The sequence below is a fragment of the Rana temporaria genome, chromosome 11, assembly GCF_905171775.1.
Source record: "Rana temporaria chromosome 11, aRanTem1.1, whole genome shotgun sequence".
In the NCBI taxonomy this organism is placed as follows: domain Eukaryota; kingdom Metazoa; phylum Chordata; class Amphibia; order Anura; family Ranidae; genus Rana; species Rana temporaria.
Window position 1 is genome coordinate 6,605,847 of NC_053499.1, and position 24,141 is coordinate 6,629,987.

At 47.1% G+C, this 24,141-nt stretch overlaps 1 protein-coding gene across 3 annotated transcripts in view; it reads right to left on the reverse strand.

Moving 5' to 3' along the window:
* Positions 1 to 24,141, reverse strand: part of TEAD1 (TEA domain transcription factor 1) — a 130,422-nt gene that overhangs the window by 13,851 nt on the left and 92,430 nt on the right. For all 3 annotated transcript variants that reach the window (XM_040327941.1, XM_040327940.1, XM_040327939.1), the window contains 4 exons: positions 21,510 to 21,556; positions 20,459 to 20,520; positions 17,175 to 17,299; positions 1,862 to 2,035 (listed from right to left, as the gene is read on the reverse strand). In XM_040327941.1, coding sequence (XP_040183875.1) covers positions 1,862 to 2,035; positions 17,175 to 17,299; positions 20,459 to 20,520; positions 21,510 to 21,556 — 408 coding nt within the window. The remainder of the gene's footprint in view (positions 1 to 1,861; positions 2,036 to 17,174; positions 17,300 to 20,458; positions 20,521 to 21,509; positions 21,557 to 24,141) is intronic.

Genomic DNA, 24,141 nt, shown 5'->3' on the forward strand with positions numbered 1-24,141 from the left:
CACTCTGTACATAGCACACGCCTGAACACTGCACTATGTACACAGCACACTCCTGAACTCTGTGCAAAGGGCCCCCCCCGGGAACTCTATACATAGCAAACCCCTGAACTGAGGTGTGGAGCGTGGTCCAAGTTTCTGCACCTATTCTGAGAAAGAAAAAAGCCCTGGATAAATTGATATAGTCTTACAGATTCAGATAGCCCTTTGAGGGCAACTAGCCTGTGGCCGTTTGCCACTTTTTGTGCGTCTTTCAGGCCCCTTTGCAGACACCAATTTATGCTTCCCTATTGCTCAGTTATAGCAGTGATTTCTAGCAGTCTCCTGTACCATGCCGGCAGTCTCCGACCATCTCCTGTACCACGTCGGCAGTCTCTAACCATCTCCTGTACCACGTCGGCAGTCTCTAACCATCTCCTGTACCACGTCGGCAGTCTCTAACCATCTCCTGTACCACGTCGGCAGTCTCTGACCATCTCCTGTACCACGTCGGCAGTCTCTGACCATCTCCTGTACCACGTCGGCAGTCTCTGACCATCTCCTGTACCACGTCGGCAGTCTCTGACCATCTCCTGTACCACGTCGGCAGTCTCTGACCATCTCCTGTACCACGTCGGCAGTCTCTGACCATCTCCTGTACCACGTCGGCAGTCTCTGACCATCTCCTGTACCACGTCGGCAGTCTCTGACCATCTCCTGTACCACGTCGGCAGTCTCTGACCATCTCCTGTACCACGTCGGCAGTCTCTGACCATCTCCTGTACCACGTCGGCAGTCTCTGACCATCTCCTGTACCACGTCGGCAGTCTCTGACCATCTCCTGTACCACGTCGGCAGTCTCTGACCAATCTCCTGTACCACGTCGGCAGCCTCCGACCATCTCCTGTACCACGTCGGCAGCCTCCGACCATCTCCTGTACCACGTCGGCAGCCTCCGACCATCTCCTGTACCAGGTCGGCAGTCTCCGACCATCTCCTGTACCACGTCGGCAGTCTCCGACCAATCTCCTGTACCACGTCGGCAGTCTCCGACCAATCTCCTGTACCACGTCGGCAGTCACCGACCATCTCCTGTACCACGTCGGCAGTCTCCGACCATCTCCTGTACCACGTCGGCAGTCTCCGACCATCTCCTGTACCACGTCGGCAGTTTCCGACCATCTCCTGTACCACGTCGGCAGTCTCCGACCATCTCCTGTACCACGTCGGCAGTCTCCGACCATCTCCTGTACCACGTCGGCAGTCTCCGACCATCTCCTGTATTATGTCCACAGTTTTGGACATCTCTTGTATCATGTTAATAGTCCTTGACTATATTTTGTTGTGTGCCTGCTGTCTCTGACACTGAACATTTATTTAATGTTATGTGCTGGCCATTTAGTGATGCCAAGGGCCACACCTGAAGCCGCGCCCCCCCCCCCTCATAAAATAAAGCTGACCACCACTGTTAAAGTGAGACTGTAGGGCATCAGCAGCTACTGGAAGCCGGCACTTAGAGGTGCAGTATGTGGGGGTTTATCTACCTTGTAATGTGTATGCAAATTGCAACCAGCATCACCAGTAGAAAGCTCAGACCAGCCCCCTGGTCCTGTCCCAATATTTCAGCAAAACCCCCCCCAGCCATTCTTATGGACCAATTGTGAGGTGCTGGAGGTTGACAGTGACCTAAGCTCATGATTGCATTATGTGATGCAAGCGTTTGTATTGGCGCACACAATGACATGCCGAAATCACCAAATATGACCACTTATCACTTCCTCCTCATTTGATCAAAAAGTCATAGATACCACGCCGACACTTACCACGTGCTGTACTGTAGTAAGTATTTAAAATGGATTATGATGATGAGAACAGAGACACTCACCCAGAACTTTACTAAGAAGAAGGCATTCTGTGGCCCCTTTCCAAACAGCTCCTTTAAGCCCCCTTTCTTCTCTGGAAACTTGTCGTAAATTTGGCGGATGTCTACAGCCTCGAGCAGGGGGTCGCTGTACGAGTGGTTGGCTTGTCCGATGTGCACAAAGAGGTGTTTGTTGTACTGTAATAGAAGAAGACACAGTGATCAATACTTCTACATCTCCACACCATGTTATGGCAGCTCCCTTGTTTTCCCCAGAGCTATACATACTACACCTCCCCTATTCATTTCACATTATCGATCGGCCCGATCGCTGCACTTCATTCTCTCCCTCTACAAGTGTTACACTTCCACATTACTAAGCATACGCACTACGTCTGATGCCAGCTACACTTTCATCCACCATAGACAGAAAAGTGAACCAGAAATGACAACCTTCCTATGCTAAAAATATAATATCACACAAAAAGTATTTACTATATAATAGGTTATATACACACACATATAATTATTATTATTATTATACAGGATTTATATGGCACCAACATTTTGCGCAGCGCTTTACAACATGAGGGCAGACAGTACAGTTACAATACAATTCAATACAGGAGGAATCAGAGCCCTGCGTATATAAAATATAGAATATAAAACTATATACAAGTCAATATTATAAATTATAAATTGTACAAATGATACAGATTATAAAAAAAATAAAAAATTCAAATCTGCAGCACCATGATATTCTGAAATCTGAAATTCTGACTTCCCTGCAATGTGTCAGATGGGGGGGGGCTTGTAAAGTCTAGCTCCTAATTTGACATCCATGTGGGTGCAAGTCCCTGAACACAGACAGTGTCCATCTGGGGCTGTCCACCCCCATGGCTGTCAAACGCGGAGCAGCAGCTGTGTGCCCATTGACACGAAAAGGGACTGTCTGCACAGGGATGCATGGGATACTTGTGCATCTCCATACAAACATGGCCGCTCACACGGGTGCAGAAAAGCCCGTCCGCTGCTGCAGGGAAGCACCCTCACTTTCTGTATAAGCTCCAACACCCCCCCCCCCCCGGTGACTTAAAGTGGAGGTTCACCCGAAAACTTAATTTTTAACATTATATTGAGGCTCATTTTGTGAAGGGGAATCGGGTAGTTTTTTTTTTTAAATCGAAGCAGTACTTACCGTTTTAGATCTTCTCCGCCGCTTCCGGGCATGGGCTGCGGGACTGGGCGTTCCTATTTGATTGACAGGCTTCCGACGGTCGCATACATCGCGTCACGATTTTCCGAAAGTAGCCGAACGTCGGTGCGCAGGCGCCGTATAGAGTCGCGCCGACGTTCGGCTTCTTTCGGCTACTCGTGACGCGATGTATGTGACCGTCGGAAGACTGTCAATCAAATAGGAACGCCCAGACACGAAGACCATACCCGGAAGCGACGGAGAAGATCGCTCTCTAAAACGGTAAGTACTGCTTAGATTTTAAAAAAACTACCCGATTCCCCTTGACAAAATGAGCCTCAATCGAATGTTAAAAAAAAAAAAAATCGGGTGAACTTCCGCTTTAAGCCTCGTACACACGTAAGGGTTTCCCGGCGGACTTTTTACCGCCGGTAAAACCGAGAACCTGCTTGGTAACTTTTTCCCCCCTTACACACGACCGGGTTTCCCCGACAGGAAAACTGCCATGAGAGCTTTGGTCGGGAATCCCGGCCGTGTCTATGCTCCACCTCAGTGTTTCCCATAGGAAGACTGCCAGGTTAAAAAACGCCGGGAATACCGGCAGGGAAAAAAAAGAGCTGGTTCTTTTTGTTTTTCCCGCAGTTTTCCTGTCGGGAAAGATCCGGGATTCCTGACCAAAGCTCTCATGGCAGTTTTTCTGTCGGTAAACCCGGTCGTGTGTAAGGGGGGGAAAAGTTACTGAGCAGGTTCTCAGTTTTCCCGGCGGTAAAAAGTCCACTGGGAAAACCGTACGTGTGTACGAGGCTTAAAGAGGTCACTAAAGGAAAATTTTTTTTTGCCTAAAATGAATGTCTGCAAGGTAGACAGACAGAATAGTGTAATGATTCTGTTAAAAAAACTAGTAAATACCTATTAAATTCCTTCATCTATATCACCTTCGGCATTCTATTTTCTGTTCGCTCATTCACTTCCTGGTTTGCGGCGCTCGTTCATGTAAGAACTACATTTCCCAGTATGAATTGCCGCACGCCCAGTAATTCACACCTCCTTGAGGTCTCTAACACGTAGAGAGAGCGTCCTGCCGCACAGATGTAGTTCCCAGGAGGGGGTGACCACGTCACTAAAGCCTCCCATCACGGTGGTCAGTAAAATCAGACAAGCAGGAAGTGAACAGAACAGAGAAGAAAAAGAGCAACTTCTGAGCAAAAACGAACAATGAGGAAGTGAAAAGAGGAATGTCTGCAGGTAAAGGATGCTTATTATGAAAAAATGTTTTTTTCCTTTACAACCCCTTTAAGTCACCGGGGGGGGGGGGGTTTGGAGCTTACACAGCTGCATGCTGGCAAGGAATGGGCTTTTCTACACCCGTGTGAGGGCCGTGTTTGTCTGTCGGGAAAACTGCGATGGAGGTATAATACACACGGACGGTTTTCCCGGCAAAAAGCTCTCATGGCAGTTTTCCCGACGGGAAAACCGGTCGTGTGTACGAGGCTTTAGACTAGAGCTACAGCTCTCCAATTAGCAGGAAGCACCTGCTTCACAAATTGCATCGGTCCCACAAGGGGGCGTGTCGTCCACACAAGGGTCGTCTCTCTCCACAGCCTGCTGGCAGGGGACAGGCTATTCTACTCACTCTGTGGCTGGTTTATAAAGAAAGATTTGGTACAACTTTTGTTTTGATGACCCTGGAATGTTCTTTGCACGTTCAACGGGTCTTGAAAAGATGGATTTCTGGCTGCAGCGAGTTCCTATTCTTTACCAATGCTCTATGCATGAACATACTGAATACCCTTTGTGTATTGGTTTTTGCAGCATTGGTCTATTATCTGGGTCTGTTATGACAGCGAACCATCACAGCGAAGGAGAAGAATGGACCGATCGGCTGAATGTGACTATTCTCCCACAGACACAAACATGTGCTATTTATTAAACGTCCCTTTCTTTACTCCCAGATATTTTTTTTCAGAAAGTTGGACACTTTCTATTCCCTGGATGACCTTCGTTTGACGCAATCAATTGGTTTGTGTAACTCCTATTACAGGATTTTAGATACACAGATTTTTCAATGGCCGCCTCCTTTTTTTACAGATTTATTTTCTCAGTTATTTATTTCTTCTGTCCTTGAGTAGGACTTCGCTCTGCTTTGTGCATAGCATCCCATTGTATCCAAACAGCGGCTTTGTGACGAATCCCAGGAAAATGGGACTAAACCATCCTGCTGGAGGAGGGAAAAAAGCAAGGCAGAAGAAAGCCAGGAAGACCATAGCCTCGTACACACGATCGGATTATCCGGCGGGAATTGTGTGATGACGGAAAATCTGACCGTTTGTACGCTCCATCGGACAATTGTTGTCGGATTTTCCAGCAACAAAATGTCGGATAGCATGCTTTAAAAATTTTCAACAAATGTGTGATGTCGGATTATCCGATCGTGGGTACAGAAGTCCAAATCGGACAAAACTACAAAGTGCAAACACGCATGCTCAGAAGCAATGCTCACCATAACACGACATTAGCAGAAGTTGCCCAAAGGGTGGCGCTAAAGAGCTGAAAAAGCGCGTAGTTTAGTTTTTGTTGGCCGACAATTTTTTGCAGTTTTTATGCAAGACAAGTTTAGGATCCTGCGCTTTGTCTGCAGAAAATCCGATCGTGTGCACGAGGCTTTAAAGTGAGCCCATGCTTCACCCATGTAGAATGAAGCAACAGGTTCACCAGTTCGGTGAAAATGCCTGAAAACAGCCTCAGAGTGAAAGGGGTCTTAATGGTTAATGACACCCCTACTATTGTGACCACGTGTCCCGGATTGCCCAGGACAGTCCCGCATTTTGCAGGTCTGTCCCGGGCACCTTCATTCCAGGACAATACAGTGTCCCGGAGTGAAACTGACAAAGCCACCCCCTGGGCCCATCTGATGTCCCCAAAAAAGGCCGCCACATCACCGCTTTACTCACTGACAGTACTTGCCCTGGCCGGGAATGCCTGGAGGAGCACAATCCCCACCCACTGCTTGTGATTGGAGAAATCATAAATCCCGCCTCTTGTCCAATCACTGTGCTGTGATTCGTTGCAGCACAAGCTGATTTTTGGGAAGGGGGGTGTGTCCCTGAACGGTAGTTTGGAAATGTGGTCACCCTAACCCCTACGCATCCATCAACGTGTGCTTCAAACCACATGGTGCCGCAGCACCATGTGGATTGGGGTGTCACGTTTTTGAAAAAATTGTTGGCGACTTATTTTGTGCGTTTATTTTTTTGTGTGCGTTGACAGGAACGTGCTGCCCCTATACAGGGGCGTGTGCGCTCCGTCACACCAACATGGAGGGTAAATCTGCTGTTCGCAATGACCCTCAACAGCCAATCACAATAACCCTTTGCAGTTAGAACGGGGCTGATGTACATCTGTAAGTCAGACACTTAATGAATAAGTCCCCCGAGCTCCATATAGCCGCCCCCCATGTCTACACAAACAAAACGCAGGAATCCAGAACAAATCCTCCTCGTTTATAGATTAGCTGCTGCACCATACAGTGTGAAATACATTAGAGAAACCAAACTGAGCCATTTCCACAGCTTCTCCCACCTCCAGCACTCGCCTTACATGGCTAGAAAATCAATTTGACTTAGTTAACGTGATCTCTCATTAGGAAATCCTATACTTCCTCTTATGGAAGCCTTGGCTGCAGCTTGCATTAGCTTATGATTAACAAAACATCCAAAATGACTATCCTGTGCTTTTTATGGTGTGTGTAAAAACCCCACACATGGTATATTTCTGCCTCAAAGCATAACCTCAGCCAAAAAGAACAAAATAAAAAGATTAATAGTCCATAAAAGAAAAAAAAAAAAAACACAAAAATGAATAGTCCCATAAGATATAATAGAACAGTTTTTGTAGCAATAATTATTTTCAGTCCATAACTCTCCAATGCAGTACGGGAGACCTCCAATCTAATGTTCATTAGAATTTTGCCTTTAAGATGGGTCATATGTATAACCAGGGCTTTTTTTCAGTGGGAACGTGAGGGAACGAAGTTCCGGCACCTCCAGCACTGAATGTATGTAATGGCAGGGGGTGCTGGGGGATCTATTGTTGCTGAAGGGAATCCATTTTTTTGTGGTGGGCTATTGTTGCTGGAGAGTCAATTGTTGCTGGAATGAATTTACTGTTGAGGCTGGCTGCTGGCGAGTATTGAGGCTGGCTGCTGGCGAGTATTGAGGCTGGCTGCTGGCGAGTATTGAGGCTGGCTGCTGGCGAGTATTGAGGCTGGCTGCTGGCGAGTATTGAGGCTGGCTGCTGGCGAGTATTGAGGCTGGCTGCTGGCGAGTATTGAGGCTGGCTGCTGGCGAGTATTGAGGCTGGCTGCTGGGAAATGTGTTGCTGCCAGGGGTCTTTTGTTGCTGGAATGGTATTTCGTTGTGGGGGTCTATTGTTGCTGGGGGAATCTACTGTTGCCGGTTGGGGGGTCTATTTTACTGCTTTTCTTGTTATCATTAATACATTTCATACAAATTACTTGGCACCCCAAAATGATACTTGGCTCTGTATTCTCTAAAGGGGGCCACACGGGGAGGTGGATAGGGTGTAAAAAAAAAAAAAAGGATGGTGCTCTGACGTGGGTACTAGGGGATGGCACCAAAGGATGGTTCTCGAAGGTGGGTGGTAGCGGGTGGAACCAAATGATGGCGCTTTGAGGTGGATGCTAGGGGGTGGAACCAAAGAATGGTGCTTTGAGGTGGTTGCTAGGGGGTGGAACCAAAGGATGGTGCTTTGAGGCGGGTGCTAGGGGGTGGAACCAAAGGATGGTGCTTTGAGGTGGGTAGGGGATCAGCAACCAGAAGTGACTCAGAAGAGGGGACTTCCTGCACCTACTCTCTGAGAAAAAAGCCCTGTGTATAACTATATATATATATATATATATATATATATATATATATATATATATATATATATATATATATATATATATATATATATATATATATATATATATATATATATATATATATATATGTATAACAATACAATTGACCTTTCCCCCATGTAGGGTGGAATATTCATTAAACTTCTATGAGCCAGGTCCTCGGTTTTCTAGTGTCAGAATACACAAGGCTCTATATTATAGGGGCCATAGGAAAACAAAAAAGCAGTCTGCGGTTTCCACCTTGCAAGCCACCGGAGGGGTGAACTAATAATACCACCAATCCCTGTTGCCCACTGAGGCATGAACAAGCTTAATACATATAAGATTCCAGGATGAGACACAACAGAGCTGTGACCCTGACAGACAAGGAAAGTAAAGAGTGTCAGATATCCCGGCCTTGCATGTGACTAATCCCACCTCTCTCAAAATAGCTGTGCATGAGTGCAGGCCATTTAAAATAGTTGTTATAAAAAGGCAGACTTGTCCTACTATGGCCCTACGGGGGTCCGCAGCCTCATGCCCCGGCCTCTGTCTAAAGGAATAACAAGGGTTCGTCTTACACGCCGGCTGCCAAGGATGACCGGGACTGCTGTGCTGAGGAATGCGGCCAAGGGCGGCACCGGGAGGGTTAAACCCAAATAGCACTTGTGGTCTTGCAGGACAAAAATCAATACCCGTTAGAGGACGGGCAAATGGGCAGAATGTTACAGAAAGTTCTGTTGTGGCGCATTAGCAGACAAGCGCTGGGCCTGTTACCCTGCACAGTAAAGAAATGCTGTATAATGAAGGGAGACTGGGAGGATGAGAACGTGGAACCCGGACTATGCCAACCTTCCTTGTAGATTGGGATTACAATTCTGACCCAGGCTTTTCTATTTAGTGGGTCACTTGTGAAATTTCAGGACCTTTGACCTAGTCGTTGCCTCTTTTAAAGGTAAACAATAAAGCTAGTACACCACCCCTCCATGCTCCAGCTTTTCTTCTCCCAGCTTGGTCATGCATGGTGATTTCACACACACCCTTGGCATCATCATGTAGCCCAGTGTATCTCAACTCCAGTCCTCAAGGCGCCCCAACAGGTCATGTTTTCAGGATTTCCCTCAGAAGAAACAGCTGTGGTAATTACTAAGGCAGTGGAAGACGATCAAATAACCTGTGCAAAATAATGGAAAGCCTGAAAACATGACCTGTTAGGGCACCTTGAGGACTGGAGTTGAGAAACACTGATGTAGTCTATTCACACACACCCTTAGCATCATCATGTAGCTTATGGACACACCCCCTTGGTGTCATCATGTAGCCTATGGACACACACCCTTAGCGTCATCATGTAGCCCAGTGTTTCTCAACTCCAGTCTTCAAGGCATCCAAACAGGTCATGTTTTCAGGCTTTCCATTATTTTGCGCACAGGTGATCTGATCAGTTTCACTGCCTTAGTAATTACCACAGCCGAGGGAAATCCTGAAAACATGGCCTGTTGGAGCACCTTGAGGTCTGGAGTTGAGAAAAACTGATGTAGTCTATGGACACACCTCTCAACATCATTATGTAATCTATGCACACACCCCCCCCTAGTGTCATTATATATAGTCTATGCACCCCCCCCCCCCCCCATAGCATTATATAGCCTAGTGACACGCCCACATAGCATCATGTAGTCCAGGGGTCTCCAAACTTTCTAAGGCATAGGTGTCAAACACAAGGCCTGCGGGGCCGAATCCGGCCCTCCAGGCCATTTCATGTGGCCCTCACACCTCTCCTGTAACTGGAGGAGAGCTCCAGCTCTCCCCTGGTCCTACTCCAGTTCCTTACTTTCTGCTCTCAAGCAATGCATCCATCTTCTTCCCAGCAGCAGCATAAGGAAAGGGGGGTGCACTGTGATGTAAGGGAGAGTGGGGGACTAAACTTCTGATGGTGGGTTGGCTCTTGACATCTAATGTAAGGGGAGGGGATGCGCTGGACATCTAATCTTACAGATACAACCGGCCCTTTTAAGGGCAATCATAATGCTGATGTGGCCCACAATGAAGTTGAGTTTGACACCCCTGTCTAAGGCAATGGCCAGGTTACTGTGCTTCAGGCTTAAAGGGCTCCAGACTGTGGCCAGTGGGAGTAAACTATGCGCCATCATTGGTCTTAATGGGGGGGGAACGGTGCCCCATTGTTGGGTGTCAGTGGGAGAAAGTGCCCTATTGATTTTGTCAGTGAAATGAATGGTACCCCATTTTTGGGGATATTTATTATAGCAAAAAGTAAAAAATATTGCTTATTTTTTTTTAACATTGTCGCTCTTTCTTTGTTTATAGTGCAAAAAATAAAAACCGCAGAGGTTATCAAATACCACCAACAGAAAGCTCTATTTGTTTGGGAGCCACGTCGCACGACCGCGCAATTGTCAGTTAAAACGACGAAGTGCCGAATCGCAAAACGTGCTTTGGTGTTTGGCCAGCCAAATGGTCAGGGGCTGAAGTGGTTAAAGTTCATGTGCGTGTAAAGGCAGGTGTCCCAATACTTTTGACAATATATAGCCAGATTCAGAATCAGAATCAGTAGATACGCCGTTGTATATTTAAGCGTATTCTCAAACTGAGATACACTTAAATGTTGCTAAGATACAACCGGCGTAAGTCTCCTACGCCGTCGTATCTTAGCTGTCTATTTACGCTGGCCGCTAGGGGCGTGTACACTGATTTACGCCTAGAATATGTAAATCAGCTAGATACGCCTATTCACGAACGTACGCTCGCCCGTCGCAGTAAAGATACGCCGTTTACGTAAGGCGTTTTCAGGCGTAAAGATAAACCACCAAAAAGATGGCGCAGCCAATGTTAAGTATGGACGTCGGACAGCCGTTGAATTTTTCAAGTTTTACGTCGTTTGCGTAACTCGTCCGTGAATGGGGCTGGGCTTAAGTTACGTTCACGGCGAAAGCATTGACTTTTTGCGACGTGATTTGGAGCATGCACACTGGGATACGTCCACGGACGGCGAATGCACCATTCGTTCGAAGCGTCATTTACGTGAGGTCACGAATAATTTCCATAAAACACGCCCACCTCTTCCACATTTGAATTAGGCGGGCTTACGCCGGCCAATTTACGCTACACCGCCGCAACTTACGGAGCTAGTGCTTTGTGAATATTGCACTTGCCTCTCTAACTTACGTAAATAACATACGTTACGCCCGCACAAAGTTAAGCCGCCGTACGTGAATCTACCTAATAGTATATATTAAAATGACTTTTGAAATGTTTAAGCTTCAATGATTTTAGCGATTGGGTGTACATACTTTTTAGTAACCAGTCAGCTTTGCCGGTTCCCTTATTATTTCTCTCCTGACTGGTGCCTTTTACCCAATTGGGTGGGTCTTTCACCATCTACCCAGAACCAGTGGCAGGAATGCGATACATTAGGCGCTTTTGCTGCAGAAAGCGTAATTTTTTTGTGTGTGTGTGAAGGAGAAACGTGGAAATGACTTGGGGCCTCCAGACAGTGAAATGACAAGCGTATAAAAAGTGCCGGAGAAGAGGCTGCAGTGACAAGAAGAGACGTGTCAGCAGAAGACGCTCCGGACTCCCAGGAATGCTCCTGGAATGAGACATTCTATATGCCATCTACACTAACATACCTAAACACAGCTCTTAGATCACGCTGCAGCTGCCGGCTGAGCCTGCCAAGGAGACAGGTGCCCGCGCGCCCGCTGCCTTCTCCCAATTCTCAGAACAGGAGAATCAGACAAATAAAATACTCGCCCTCAACCCCGCTCCATAGGACAGAGCCATCCATACAGGAGATGTGTGCATACATTGTACTACTACTGGAGCGTGGGAAGGGCTAGAACCTCGGCTGGGTTTTTATTACAGCCCGTGTCCCCCAGTGGGAGGATTTCACTCTTTACTTCCTGCCTTCCTGAAAAAAGCTCTAATGCTTGTGAAACTGTGGTAACAGTTCACCACCGGAGGATTTAGCTGCCAAATGACCGTGCCACGTTTTGCGATTCGGCCCTTGCGTCGCTTTAACTGACAATTGCGCAGTCGTGCGATGTGGCTCCCAAACAAAATTGATGTCCCTTTTTTTCCCACAAATAGAGCTTTCTTTTGGTGGTATTTGATCACCTCTGCGTTTTTTTTTTTTTTTTTTTATAGCACAAAAAATAAGAACGACAATTTTGAAAAAATTTCTTTTACTTTTTGTTATAATAAATATCCTCCAAAAATAAATAAAAACCTATTTTTTTTCCTGAGTTTAGGCCGATACCAGGGCTCGAGTCCTGCGGGAACGCGTGGGAACGACGTCCCTGCACTATTTTTACAGCAGGAACGCGCGTTCCCTTTGCAGGACTAGCCGAGCCGCCCGAGCCGATCAGAGTCCAGCCTGTCCTGTATGAGGTATGCGACACCCTCCTCCTCTGTGGCGTTGCTAGCGAGGGGGGGGGGGTTGTTGCACCCGGGTGACACCAAGGCAGAGGGGGGGGGGGGGGCGTGAAGAGATGACAGTGCGTGCAGTGCAGGCTTAACTGTGCCCGATGGCAGATCAACATGGCATGCACATCCGTACACAGTAACAGATCACTGCCGAAGTCAAACCCTGCACAGAGCTGCAGCGAGGTGCCGAGTGCTGGAACGATCCCTGCACTCCTACATTCAGCAAAGTAGATTTCCATTCCACCGCACCCGACAGATTATTTCTAGTCCCCGCCTCTGACATGATGTCATTCAGAGGCTGGACAGGAAGAGAGAGAGAGGTACCGCGCGGGAACATGCATGTTGCTGGCATTGGGTAAGTGAGCAATGGCAGACTGAGAAAAATATATGTTGCAGTGACTCTTTTCCAGTGCACAGGACTTGTTAATGTTTAATTCAGCACAAGGAGTTAATGAATACTGATATAATGGGGTGATAAGCGCAGTAAAAGTGAGTCTGCTGTGAAACAAGGCAATGATCAGTGAACCAGACCAATCATGACCTGCATAAATCACAGTGACTGAATAAACCAAAAAACAAGAACTAACTAGCAGGTGGCCAGTGAAAAAATGCACACATAAGTAAATGACATTGCTGTGAAATAAACCAGTAAACAGTGAAAAATTGTCTCAAACATTAATACTGGTGCAAATAATGTGCAACCACAGCTAACAGCTATGGTAAAAGAACATAATTAATGCAAGTGAATAAAGTCCCAAATAAAATATTAAATGGCTGAAAATAAATGATGACGATCCTTCAGGAATCTTCCAATATAGTCTTGAATGAGGTGGGCTCACAGAGAGCTTACATTTCCAAAATAATAATTAAGCCTTGTTAACCTGGACATCCATGAGAGGTGCTGTTAAATCCACATCTAGGGTCTGGCTATGGATAGCGTCCTGTGTGATCCTCTGTGGTCAGCTTCAAAACCTCCTGGTGGACATCGATGGTACTCAGCTGACCACAGAGGATCACACAGGACGCTATCCATAGCCAGACCCTAGATGTGGATTTAACAGCACCTCTCATGGATGTCCAGGTTAACAAGGCTTAATTATTATTTTGGAAATGTAAGCTCTCTGTGAGCCCACCTCATTCAAGACTATATTGGAAGATTCCTGAAGGATCGTCATCATTTATTTTCAGCCATTTAATATTTTATTTGGGACTTTATTCACTTGCATTAATTATGTTCTTTTACCATAGCTGTTAGCTGTGGTTGCACATTATTTGCACCAGTATTAATGTTTGAGACAATTTTTCACTGTTTACTGGTTTATTTCACAGCAATGTCATTTACTTATGTGTGCATTTTTTCACTGGCCACCTGCTAGTTAGTTCTTGTTTTTTGGTTTATTCAGTCACTGTGATTTATGCAGGTCATGATTGGTCTGGTTCACTGATCATTGCCTTGTTTCACAGCAGACTCACTTTTACTGCGCTTATCACCCCATTATATCAACACTTTCAGTTATTCATATTCGCATATGTATACACTATTAGATTGAGCAGCAGTACATTATCTTTATATATTCACTCTTTTTATTCTAAGTTTATTGGGTAGGCGCGAGAGTTCCTCCCACACTTTAGTTAATGAATACTGCCATTGATCTCGAATGCAGTAGTGCCCAGTAGAAGTTAATTAAACCCCTTGTGCTGTATTAGTGGTCAGTGTCAGTGTTAATGAACCCATTCATGTTTCAATAAAAAGGGGTAACTAACACTGACCACTAATACAGCACAAGGGAGTTCATTAACACAGCCACTGGCCACTACTGCATTAGTGATCCATTGCAGTGTAAATTAACTCCTTGTGCTGCAGGGCTTTAAAAAAGCATTAATGCCACTGACCATCAATGCCAGGGCTATTATTGTAGTTACTGCACCAATGCTTTGAATCATTGTAGAAATGGACACCAATGTTGACAATTATTTTTGCAGAAACTGACACTGTACTGGCAGCTATTATTGCTGAAACGGGTACTGATCCGGATGGGGGGTAGTTATTTCCTGGGGAGTTCAATTTTTTTTCATATCATATTGTTAGTTAAATGTGCTAATTGCTTTATAGTTGTTAACGGCACTACTATTGGCATTATATGCAGTGTGATATGGGAAAAAATACAATGGGGGGGGGGGGGGTGACACCATTTCTTACCGCACCAGGTGACACCAACCCTAGTGACGCCCCACCCTTGGCTGTGTACAACCCCCTACCACCCCTGCCTGTGTCTAACTCCTCTACCACCCCTGCCTGTGTCTAACCCTCTACCACCCCTGCCTGTGTCTAACCCCCTCCCTACCACCCCTGCCTGTGTTTAACGCCCCTCAATACCACTCCTGGCTGTGTTTAACCCCCCACCCTACCACCCGTGGCTGTGTATAAACCCCCACCACCCCTGGCTGTGTCTGAACCCCACCATCACTGTTGCATGTAAATCTGACTTACTGATAAATTTAATTTGGGTTTTAATTGCAATGATATAAAATAATTAATGTGGGGGCCTTTTGGTGGGCAATATTTTTTTTTTTGGAGGGGGGGGGCAGCACTTCATTCCTGGGCCCAGGCAGCACAATGTCTTGGGCCGTTCCTGATATATATATATATATATATATATATATATATATATCACAGTATATGTATTTTTGAGGTGGGGAATTTCGGGTGAGTTCCCACACTTTTTTTCCCAGGACTTGACCCCTGCCCGATACGTATTCTTCCACATATGTTTGGCAAAAGAAAAATCGTAATAAGTGTATATTGATTGCTTTGCGCAAAAGTTATAGCGTCTACAAAATAGGGGATAGATTTATGGCATTTTTTTTATTATTATTATTTTTGGATTAGTAATGGTGGCGATCTGCGATTTTTATCATGACTGCGATATTATGACGGACACATCGGACACTTTTGACGCTATTTTGCAACTTGTCATTTATACAGCGAAAAATGCACCGATTACTGTGTAAATGACACTGGCAGGGAAGGGGTCAACCACTAGGGGGCGGGGAAGGGGTTACGTGTGTCATAGGGAGTGATTCTAACTGTGGGGGAGATGAGCTACCTGTGACGAGACACTGATCAATCTTCCCAATGACAGGGAGCAGAAGATCCTGTCACTAGGCAGAACAGGGATATGCCTTGTTTACAATGGCATCCCTCCGTTCTGCAGCTCCGTGACACAACCGTGGGACACCGGCAGACAGTCTGCGGGTCCCGTGGGCACAACCACGGAGCTCGCAGCGGACGCGCGCACGCTAGGCGGCAGATTCAAAGCAACATACCTGTACGTTGCTTTGCCTGCCCGTGCCATTCTGCCGACGTATATGTGCGTTAGGCAGTCGGCAAGTGGTTAGGGTATTATAATTATTGTCTGGTGAGTACTGATGGAGTATGTTCTCCATGGGGGAGGTAAATCTGTGGTGAAATTAAAGGCCAAGTCCATCTTTTGCTAAAAAAATAAGACTAAATGCACATATTTGTGCAGAAAGAGTGATTTTTTTTATATTAGTTTGGAAAGCATTGCAGCCATTATCAGAGGATGTTGGGTGCAATGCCAGGCATCTTCAGACTCTTCCTCCAGCTCCCTGTCCATGCCAAGGTATGGGCTTTCTGATAACAAGGAAGAGTCAATTAGCTACAGATGCAGTGATCCTTACACTTGTATGCAGGGCCAGGGCAAGGGGGCTAAGCGGCACCTGCCCCCCAGGCACCTTCTTGAGAGGGGCGCTGCCTCCATTTGGTCGCTTGTCCCTTTCCTGAAACTAGTGACTGCAGTGTCACTATCAGATGGAACAGCGGCCGGCAGTTGCTGCTGGAGGGAGGATTCGGCTTTCTCCAGGGTGCATGGGGAGGAAGAGAGCCGAGACAGAGACAGAGAACTGTTCTCAGTCTCAGCGCGGTGTTGCCGAGGAAGGAGGGCAGAAACCGTCTTCCTTTCTTTCTCCCGATCATGCGACATGTCACATGAATGGAGAGCGGGGGGGATGGGCACACTGAGTACCAATCTGCCAGGAGAAGGGGGAAAGGAAGAGGGGGGTGCAACAACTTGGAAGAATGCAGACACCCGATGCAAAGGGGGGAGTCTATTGAAGACAACTGATGCAAAGGGAAAAAGTCTGGTGAGGACACCTGATGCAAAGGGGAAGTCTATTGAGGACACCTGATGCAAAGGGGAAGTCTATTGAGGACACCTGATGCAAAGGGGAAGTCTATTGAGGACACCTGATGCAAAGGGGGGAGTCTATTGAGGACACCTGATGCAAAGGGGGGAGTCTATTGAGGACACCTGATGCAAAGGGGAAGTCTATTGAGGACACCTGATGCAAAGGGGAAGTCTATTGAGGACACCTGATGCAAAGGGGAAGTCTATTGAGGACACCTGATGCAAAGGGGAAGTCTATTGAGGACACCTGATGCAAAGGGGAAGTCTATTGAGGACACCTGATGCAAAGGGGAAGTCTATTGAGGACACCTGATGCAAAGGGGAGGTCTATTGAGGACACCTGATGCAAAGGGGAAGTCTATTGAGGACACCCGATGCAAAAGGGGGGGGAAGTCTAATGAGGACACCCGATGCAAAAGGGGGGGGAAGTCTAATGAGGACACCCGATGCAAAGGGAACAGAATCAGATAAGTGTTGTGACTTGCTCTGTAGGGGGAGAGTGTGGTTTGGGGGTCATCCTGGGCAATGTCTGGATACACCAAATTAAAAAAACATACTATAGTTACTGCGTTGCACAATTTTACTTACAGCGTCTGGGTCCCGCTGCTGTTCTAGAAATGCTGAAAACTCCACCAATCGGAGTTTGGTTGTGCCTATGGACCGACCTTGCCATGCCGGGACTGAGGAGGCAGGCGGCGCTGCCGTTTCAAAACCTGCAATGTAAAACAGACATGTCAGTTTTAGAGTTCAAAGCGGCTGCTCCACCACTTCACTCCTGTGCCAGGAAATACCCTTTACTTTTCCCACAATGCACTGCTCAGCACCAGAGCAGCCAAGCAAAGGTTTGCTTCCAGCTTGTTTGCTGTAACAGTCAATTCAACCGAATGGATAGAGAATTACATTAGGAAAAGTAGATTTTTCTATTCATTTTTTTTTTTTGCCAAGGTGTGTCTTATTAGGGGGATTTCCTTTCACTTCCTGTCCCATAGACAAACAAGGAAAGAGGAAATCCCTGGTTGCCACCAGAACTAGTGTCTTCTTTGGAAGACGTCCCCCCTATTCCCATTCTGGTGACAACCCAACATTTTGAAAAGAGTGAATTTCCAGAATGGGGACACAGACAGCAAAAAAAATATATATATATATATGACAGGGTTCTAAACCCTCTCCAATTTATACAAAAACAGTTTTGCCTCTCGTTATACTTTAAAGTGGTTGTAAATCTCAGACATGAAATATAAACAAAGCATACCCCTCTATAGTGTGTACTTGTCTCACTCCAGAGCACTAAATGTAATTTCAGCCTACTGCCTCTTTCCTCTGCTGCAAGAGTCACCCCTGCGTCTCGGGACTCCCGGGCCCACAAGCGCGTCTCGGGACTCCCGGGCCCACAAGCGCGCCTCGGGACTCCCCGGCCCACAAGCGCGCCTCGGGACTCCCCGGCCCACAAGCGCGCCTCGGGACTCCCCGGCCCACAAGCGCGCCTCGGGACTCCCGGGGCCCACAAGCGCGCCTCGGGACTCCCGGGGCCCACAAGCGCGCCTCGGGACTCCCGGGGCCCACAAGCGCGCCTCGGGACTCCCGGGGCCCACAAGCGCGCCTCGGGACTCCCGGGGCCCACAAGCGCGCCACGGGACCACCCGGGGACCATAAGCGCGCCTCGGGACCCCCGGGGCCCACAACCGCGCCTCTGGACCCCCGGGGCCCACAAGCGCGCCTCGGGACTCCCGGGCCCACAAGCGCGCCTCGGGACTCCCGGGCCCACAAGCGCGCCTCGGGACTCCCGGGCACACAAGCGCGCCTCGGGACTCCCGGGCACACAAGCGCGCCTCGGGACTCCCGGGCACACAAGCGCGCCTCGGGACTCCCGGGCACACAAGCGCGCCTCGGGACTCCCGGGCACACAAGCGCGCCTCGGGACTCCCGGGCACACAAGCGCGCCTCGGGACTCCCGGGCACACAAGCGCGCCTCGGGACTGAATACTTGCCAATGTCACACAACTGGGTGGGCTCTGTGCCCCGAGCCCACCCTTTTTTAAGCCAATTAGAGCTTCATGCTCCAATCAAAACATTGAAATCCATGCGTGGATGTAGATTAGGGGCCGGGCGCATGCATTAGGGGGGTGGCGTCCCTTCGCCCTGTATGAGCAGCTGCCACTGATGTGATGCATACTAGCACATTATGAGATTGCCTTGGACGGAGCGAATTTTTTTCTTTTTATTTTCCCAGCAACTGCAGTTTGCTCCCGGCTTTAAAAATTCAGAGCTTTGAGGCCCCATTTTTTTTTTTTTTTAAATAGTTTCTTTGAGAGATTACCCGAATTAAAAATCCTATACATTTTCAATCCCGGGGTTATACTGGGCAAACTATTGAACGCAAAACAAGGAACGTGGCGTTGGTTTATCGAATATCACCCCCGATATAAATTTACCAAATCACCGATTCCTATAGAGCCCTGTATTTACTAATCCAGAGGTCAACTAAAACTTAAAGTTGCAATGAGGGATTCTGTGCGATGGATTTTTGATTTTTTTTCTTTCCTTAAATATTTGTTTCTTTTTAATCTTCGTTCTTTTAAAACAATAAAAAATAAAGTTCTAAATAAATACATAAACTCTCAAAGGTCCGTCCATTCAGAAAGAACAAAAGACAAAACATGAAGAGACTCTTCCGCCTGCCGCTTCGCCCCTGCGGGTTAATTACACTTTCTTAGAGGCGCACCTGTGTCCTGTCCCCCGAGGATAGAGGAGGAATTTAAGCATTTCATGAAATGACTACACTCGAAGGAAAGGATTTCATCAAGATGTCTCTGCGGGACCGGCCAGATTACACTCAGACCGATTAAAATAAACTATTTGTATACGAGAAGTGGAGTGAATTGAAACACCTTTTTATTGTATAGCTTGATGTTCTAGATCGAGGGGTGAGGCAAGAAAGGGGAGGGGGGGTTTTAATGATGAGAGGAAGAGGGCACCCCAACATATAATGGTCTATGTTAGAGCTGAACTCCAGACCAACAAATGCAGCTTTGTATTATTAATACATCACTGAGTGTTTTTTTTTTTTTTTTTTGCACAAAGAGCCAATCAAGCTGCGCTGAAGGTTACATGCTAAAAAGGGACATGCTGAAAGCAGGAGAGAGCAAAGGGACAGAGAGAGGAGCTTATCAGTCTGTTGGCGGGTGGTGCTTACCATTTAGGGGGGCGGCAAAACCAACACTCACAATCCCCAACAGCAACATCCCCCCCCCTTGGGGGACAGGTGATCATGTAACCACCCTCCCCCCCCCCCCCGGTGAAAAACCTGTCATGCGGCCCCCGAGACCCCCCCCCCTTTTACTTACCTGAACCCGATCTTTCTCGTCCCGGGAACAAGCACACCAGCTCCAGCCGGTGTCTCCTGTCCTGATTGGATAGATTGATAGCAGCGCAGCCATTGGCTCCCACTGCTGTCAATCAAATCCAATGATGTGGGCGCCGGGCCAAGTCCTGCCGTCTGTGTGAATAGACGTAGCAGCAGGACTCGGGAGCGCGACCGCACGAGTTCCCCCGAAGAAGAACGCTTATCAGATGGAGCACTCGAGAAGAGAAGGAGTGCCGCTGAGGGACCCCAGAAGTGGAAGATCGGGGGCCACTCTGCGCTAAACCAACTGCACAGAGGAGGCAAGTATGACATGTTTTAAAAAATAAATAAAAAAAAGGAGGGTTTAGTAACCCTTTGAGGTTTAGAGAACAAACACCCCACAACAAAAACGACTTCATCGAGTATTGTGTATGACCTCCATGATTTGTGAGGACAGCACCGAGTCTTCCAAGCACGGAATGAACAAGTTGGCGACATATTGCACAAAGCAGCCATAAGCTCCTATTACCTGTTAGGGGCGCTGTGACGGTGGGCTGGATGGGATATGCTTGCTGGACAAATGGCTTGACGCTGGAAAACAATACAGAGAAACAACATTTGTTATAGACCATGTAGTGAAATTCTTTCTGTATCCGAACTGCATCTACTGGGACAACCAGTTAGACCTTTCTTGGTGACCAGTATATAAGAGAATGACTTGTTGGGGATAAAAGATAAAATATTTCCATATAGAATGCAGAGCTGATTTTTTCTCTCTTTAAATCTAAACCCAAGAACAAAACTAATATCCTGCAGCTTACTGGCGTATTTATGTGGTGGCTGCATTCGTTTTCTATTTTCAGGTCTTTATTCCCATGCCGACCCTGATTGCCGCCTCCTAAACTGACCCTACTTTAAGCTGTCTTTGCCTTCCCATTGACTTGTATGTGGATAGAAGTACTTCTGACACCGAGAAAAGTCCATTGGTACAGGCTTTGCAACCTTGATCACATTTCCCATACAAAAGGGTTCGTTTATCCTCTTGCCACCCATGTAACGCATATGTGTGGCTCAAGGGGAGCCCTAACGCCCACACCCCACACATAGGCGTCTATGGCAGCTGAGATTTCTGTGCTGAGATCGTGTTTTTTCTGCATACTTCCAGCACAGCAACTTAATCATCACTGAGAGCTCCTGGTCTTTAGACATGGTGGTCCTGGTGGGCTGCCCAATCATGAATGTGGCAGGTGATTGAGAAGAGGGTAACAAGTTGACATATTGTAAGTAGACTGATGAAATGTGAGATTGGGTCACTGTAGATTATTATACATCCCTATTAAATCAGGATACATAGGGGGGGGGGGGATTTACTAAAACTGGGGCGTGCAAAATCTGGTGCAGCTCTGCATAGAAACCAATCAGCTTCCAGGTTATATTGTCATAGCCTAATTAAACAAGCTGAAGTTTGAAGTCGATTGGCTGCCATGTACAGCTGCACCAGATTAGGAGTGCTCTAATTTTGGTGAATCTTCCCCAATTTCCCGTAGTTCTCCGAATGTGCACACTCTCCCGGCACTTACTCTTGTGAGGATCCAGGCTGACCCGTCTGTATCATTCCTGGCCAGTACTGTGAACAAAGAATGAGACAAATTCATATAAACGGAGGTCACATTATTATACATAAAATGATGGTGCGGATCATCCTTTTCAATCTTCTTTATCACAGAGGAAACCTTAAAATTACTTTAAAAAGAAGTCCAGCCTTGGTTCATTAGGTCGGGCTTCTTCTAGGGGTCACAGGAGTGCAATTCGTTTTGCACTCCTGTGGCCTGGTTTTAGCAGAGAGCGGGCTGAGGTTCACATTCTGCTGACGTCACAGGAATCGGTCCAGGCACCGCCTCATCCTGACAAAGTCTGGATCCACCCAGGTGCCTGGACTGACACCCGCTGAGAATCTGAGACGGCCGCTTCCCGCCCCTCCACAGCTCAGCGCTCCAGTGAGTGAGGAGGGGGGCAGAGCGGAGATACATGAATATGGATAAAAGAATGTGACAATTAGCCAATTTTAACAGCCATAGCTCTTCTATGTGACATCATTACTTTGATTAGTAATAAAATGTAACAAATGATCACAAGGGCCCTGAAAGAAGCGCAGTGAAAACTGTAGTGTTGCCTCTCATTGGTGGCCAATTAAAAAGTGGCCAGTAACACGGTGGTCAGTGGAAAAAACACCATCTGGCATTGGTGACAAGTACGAAAAGGGCTCTTAGATTGGTGGTCAGCGGGAGGAGGACCCCCTTATTGGTGGTCAGCGGGAGGAGGACCTCCTTATTGGTGGTCAGCGGGAGGAGGACCCCCTTATTGGTGGTCAGCGGGAGAGGACCCCCTTATTGGTGGTCAGCGGGAGGAGGACCCCCTTATTGGTGGTCAGCGGGAGGAGGACCCCCTTATTGGTGGTCAGCGGGAGGAGGGCCCCCTTATTGGTGGTCAGCGGGAGGAGGGCCCCCTTATTGGTGGTCAGCGGGAGGAGGGCCCCCTTATTGGTGGTCAGCGGGAGGAGGACCCCCTTATTGGTGGTCAGCGGGAGGAGGACCCCCTTATTGGTGGTCAGCGGGAGGAGGACCCCCTTATTGGTGGTCAGCGGGAGGAGGACCCCCTTATTGGTGGTCAGTGGGAGGAGGACCCTCTTATTGGTGGTCAGTGGAAAAAGGACCCTCTTTTTCTGGGTAGACCGTGAAAGACCCTCCTCTACTGGGATCCTCTTACAATGCCTACAATGTGGTCAATTGAAGAACCCTCTTACAATGGTGGTCAGATAGGAATCCATTATTATAATTCTGCCCAAAGAACCCATAGCAACCTCTGGAGGAACCATGGTTGAGAAATGCTGGCGAGCATATTTGAATATATGGCCACCACCATTGGAAAGTATACATTCCTGAAAGCAAACTGGTCGGCCATTTTACACATTTAAAAGTAATAAGTCCAATCTCGGAGCAGACCGTGAATAGATTAAAACCAGGTTCTGAGGGACACACAGCGGTGCCTCTCCTTAGGCAGGACTAGGACTTTAAAATAATTGGGTGGCAGAGCAGATTTAGTGTACCACAATCATTATTGCTGATAACAGTTTGCAATTGATACATGTTGTGATAGGACACATCTTGTTATTTCACATACCATTAAACATTGTCTTCAAATTTACATGCAGATTCACATGACGGGTTGGGACCAACTCCATCAGGGATGCTTGAGCAGCTTTAAGCGGGCATTAAAAAGGTGACCACTGCAAGCACTCCTGGCAGTTTGTCCCTACCCTTGCAGTTTTTTTTTCTGGACAGCTTGGTCTTAATATAGTCAAGTCGAAAAAAAAAAAAAAAGAAAAGGGTGAGGCATCCATCTAGTCTAACCAATAATGGTCTGCACATTCATTTGAATGAACAATGCCGGCCCAGCACTGACCAAGCTGTCATTATCCTGATATAAGTTGTGTAATTAGACAAAATATTGCACCTTGTGGAGAGAACAGAGCGTAAAATTAACTAACTGTCTCCTTGGTTATAATACCCAACCAATACAAATGTAGATGATCTTGCCACATGATTAGCAAGCTGATGTTTCAGAGTCTCGAAAAGGTCCCTTCAATAAGACATCATAATGATGTTGGTCACTATGCCGCCTTGTAGAAGGGACCCTGAGAGCCGTAAAAACGGTCTTTCGGAAATAAACACAAGCCACACAACTGAACTCTTCTTTCTAGATTTAATTTGTCAAAAGATGAAAATTGTGTACCATTAATGACCCCACCCGAAAACCACCTTCCTTGACGTGTTTCACCACTGCTGGTTTGCTCACAAGGATGGGGGGGGGGGTGTCTTCCTATATTTTTATGAGCAAGCCAGCAGTGGTGAAACACGTCAAGGTGGTTTTGGGTGGGGACATTAATGGTACACAGTTTTCATCTTTTGGCAAATTAAATAGAAAAGAAAAGCTAATTTTTGGAGCGTGGCTTATGTTTACTTCTGATCAAGAGTGAAGACGGGTTGTGGTTGCCAGCACCTCGGTCGTCCATGTGATTTGAAAGGAGCAAGTCTGGAGTGGAGCCATGGGTTGGGGCAAGTTTATGTCGCAATACTGTCTTGCAATATATAGGACACCAAAAAATAAAATAAAAAATTTGTAAAAAATTTACAATTTTGAAGCGATAGTGAC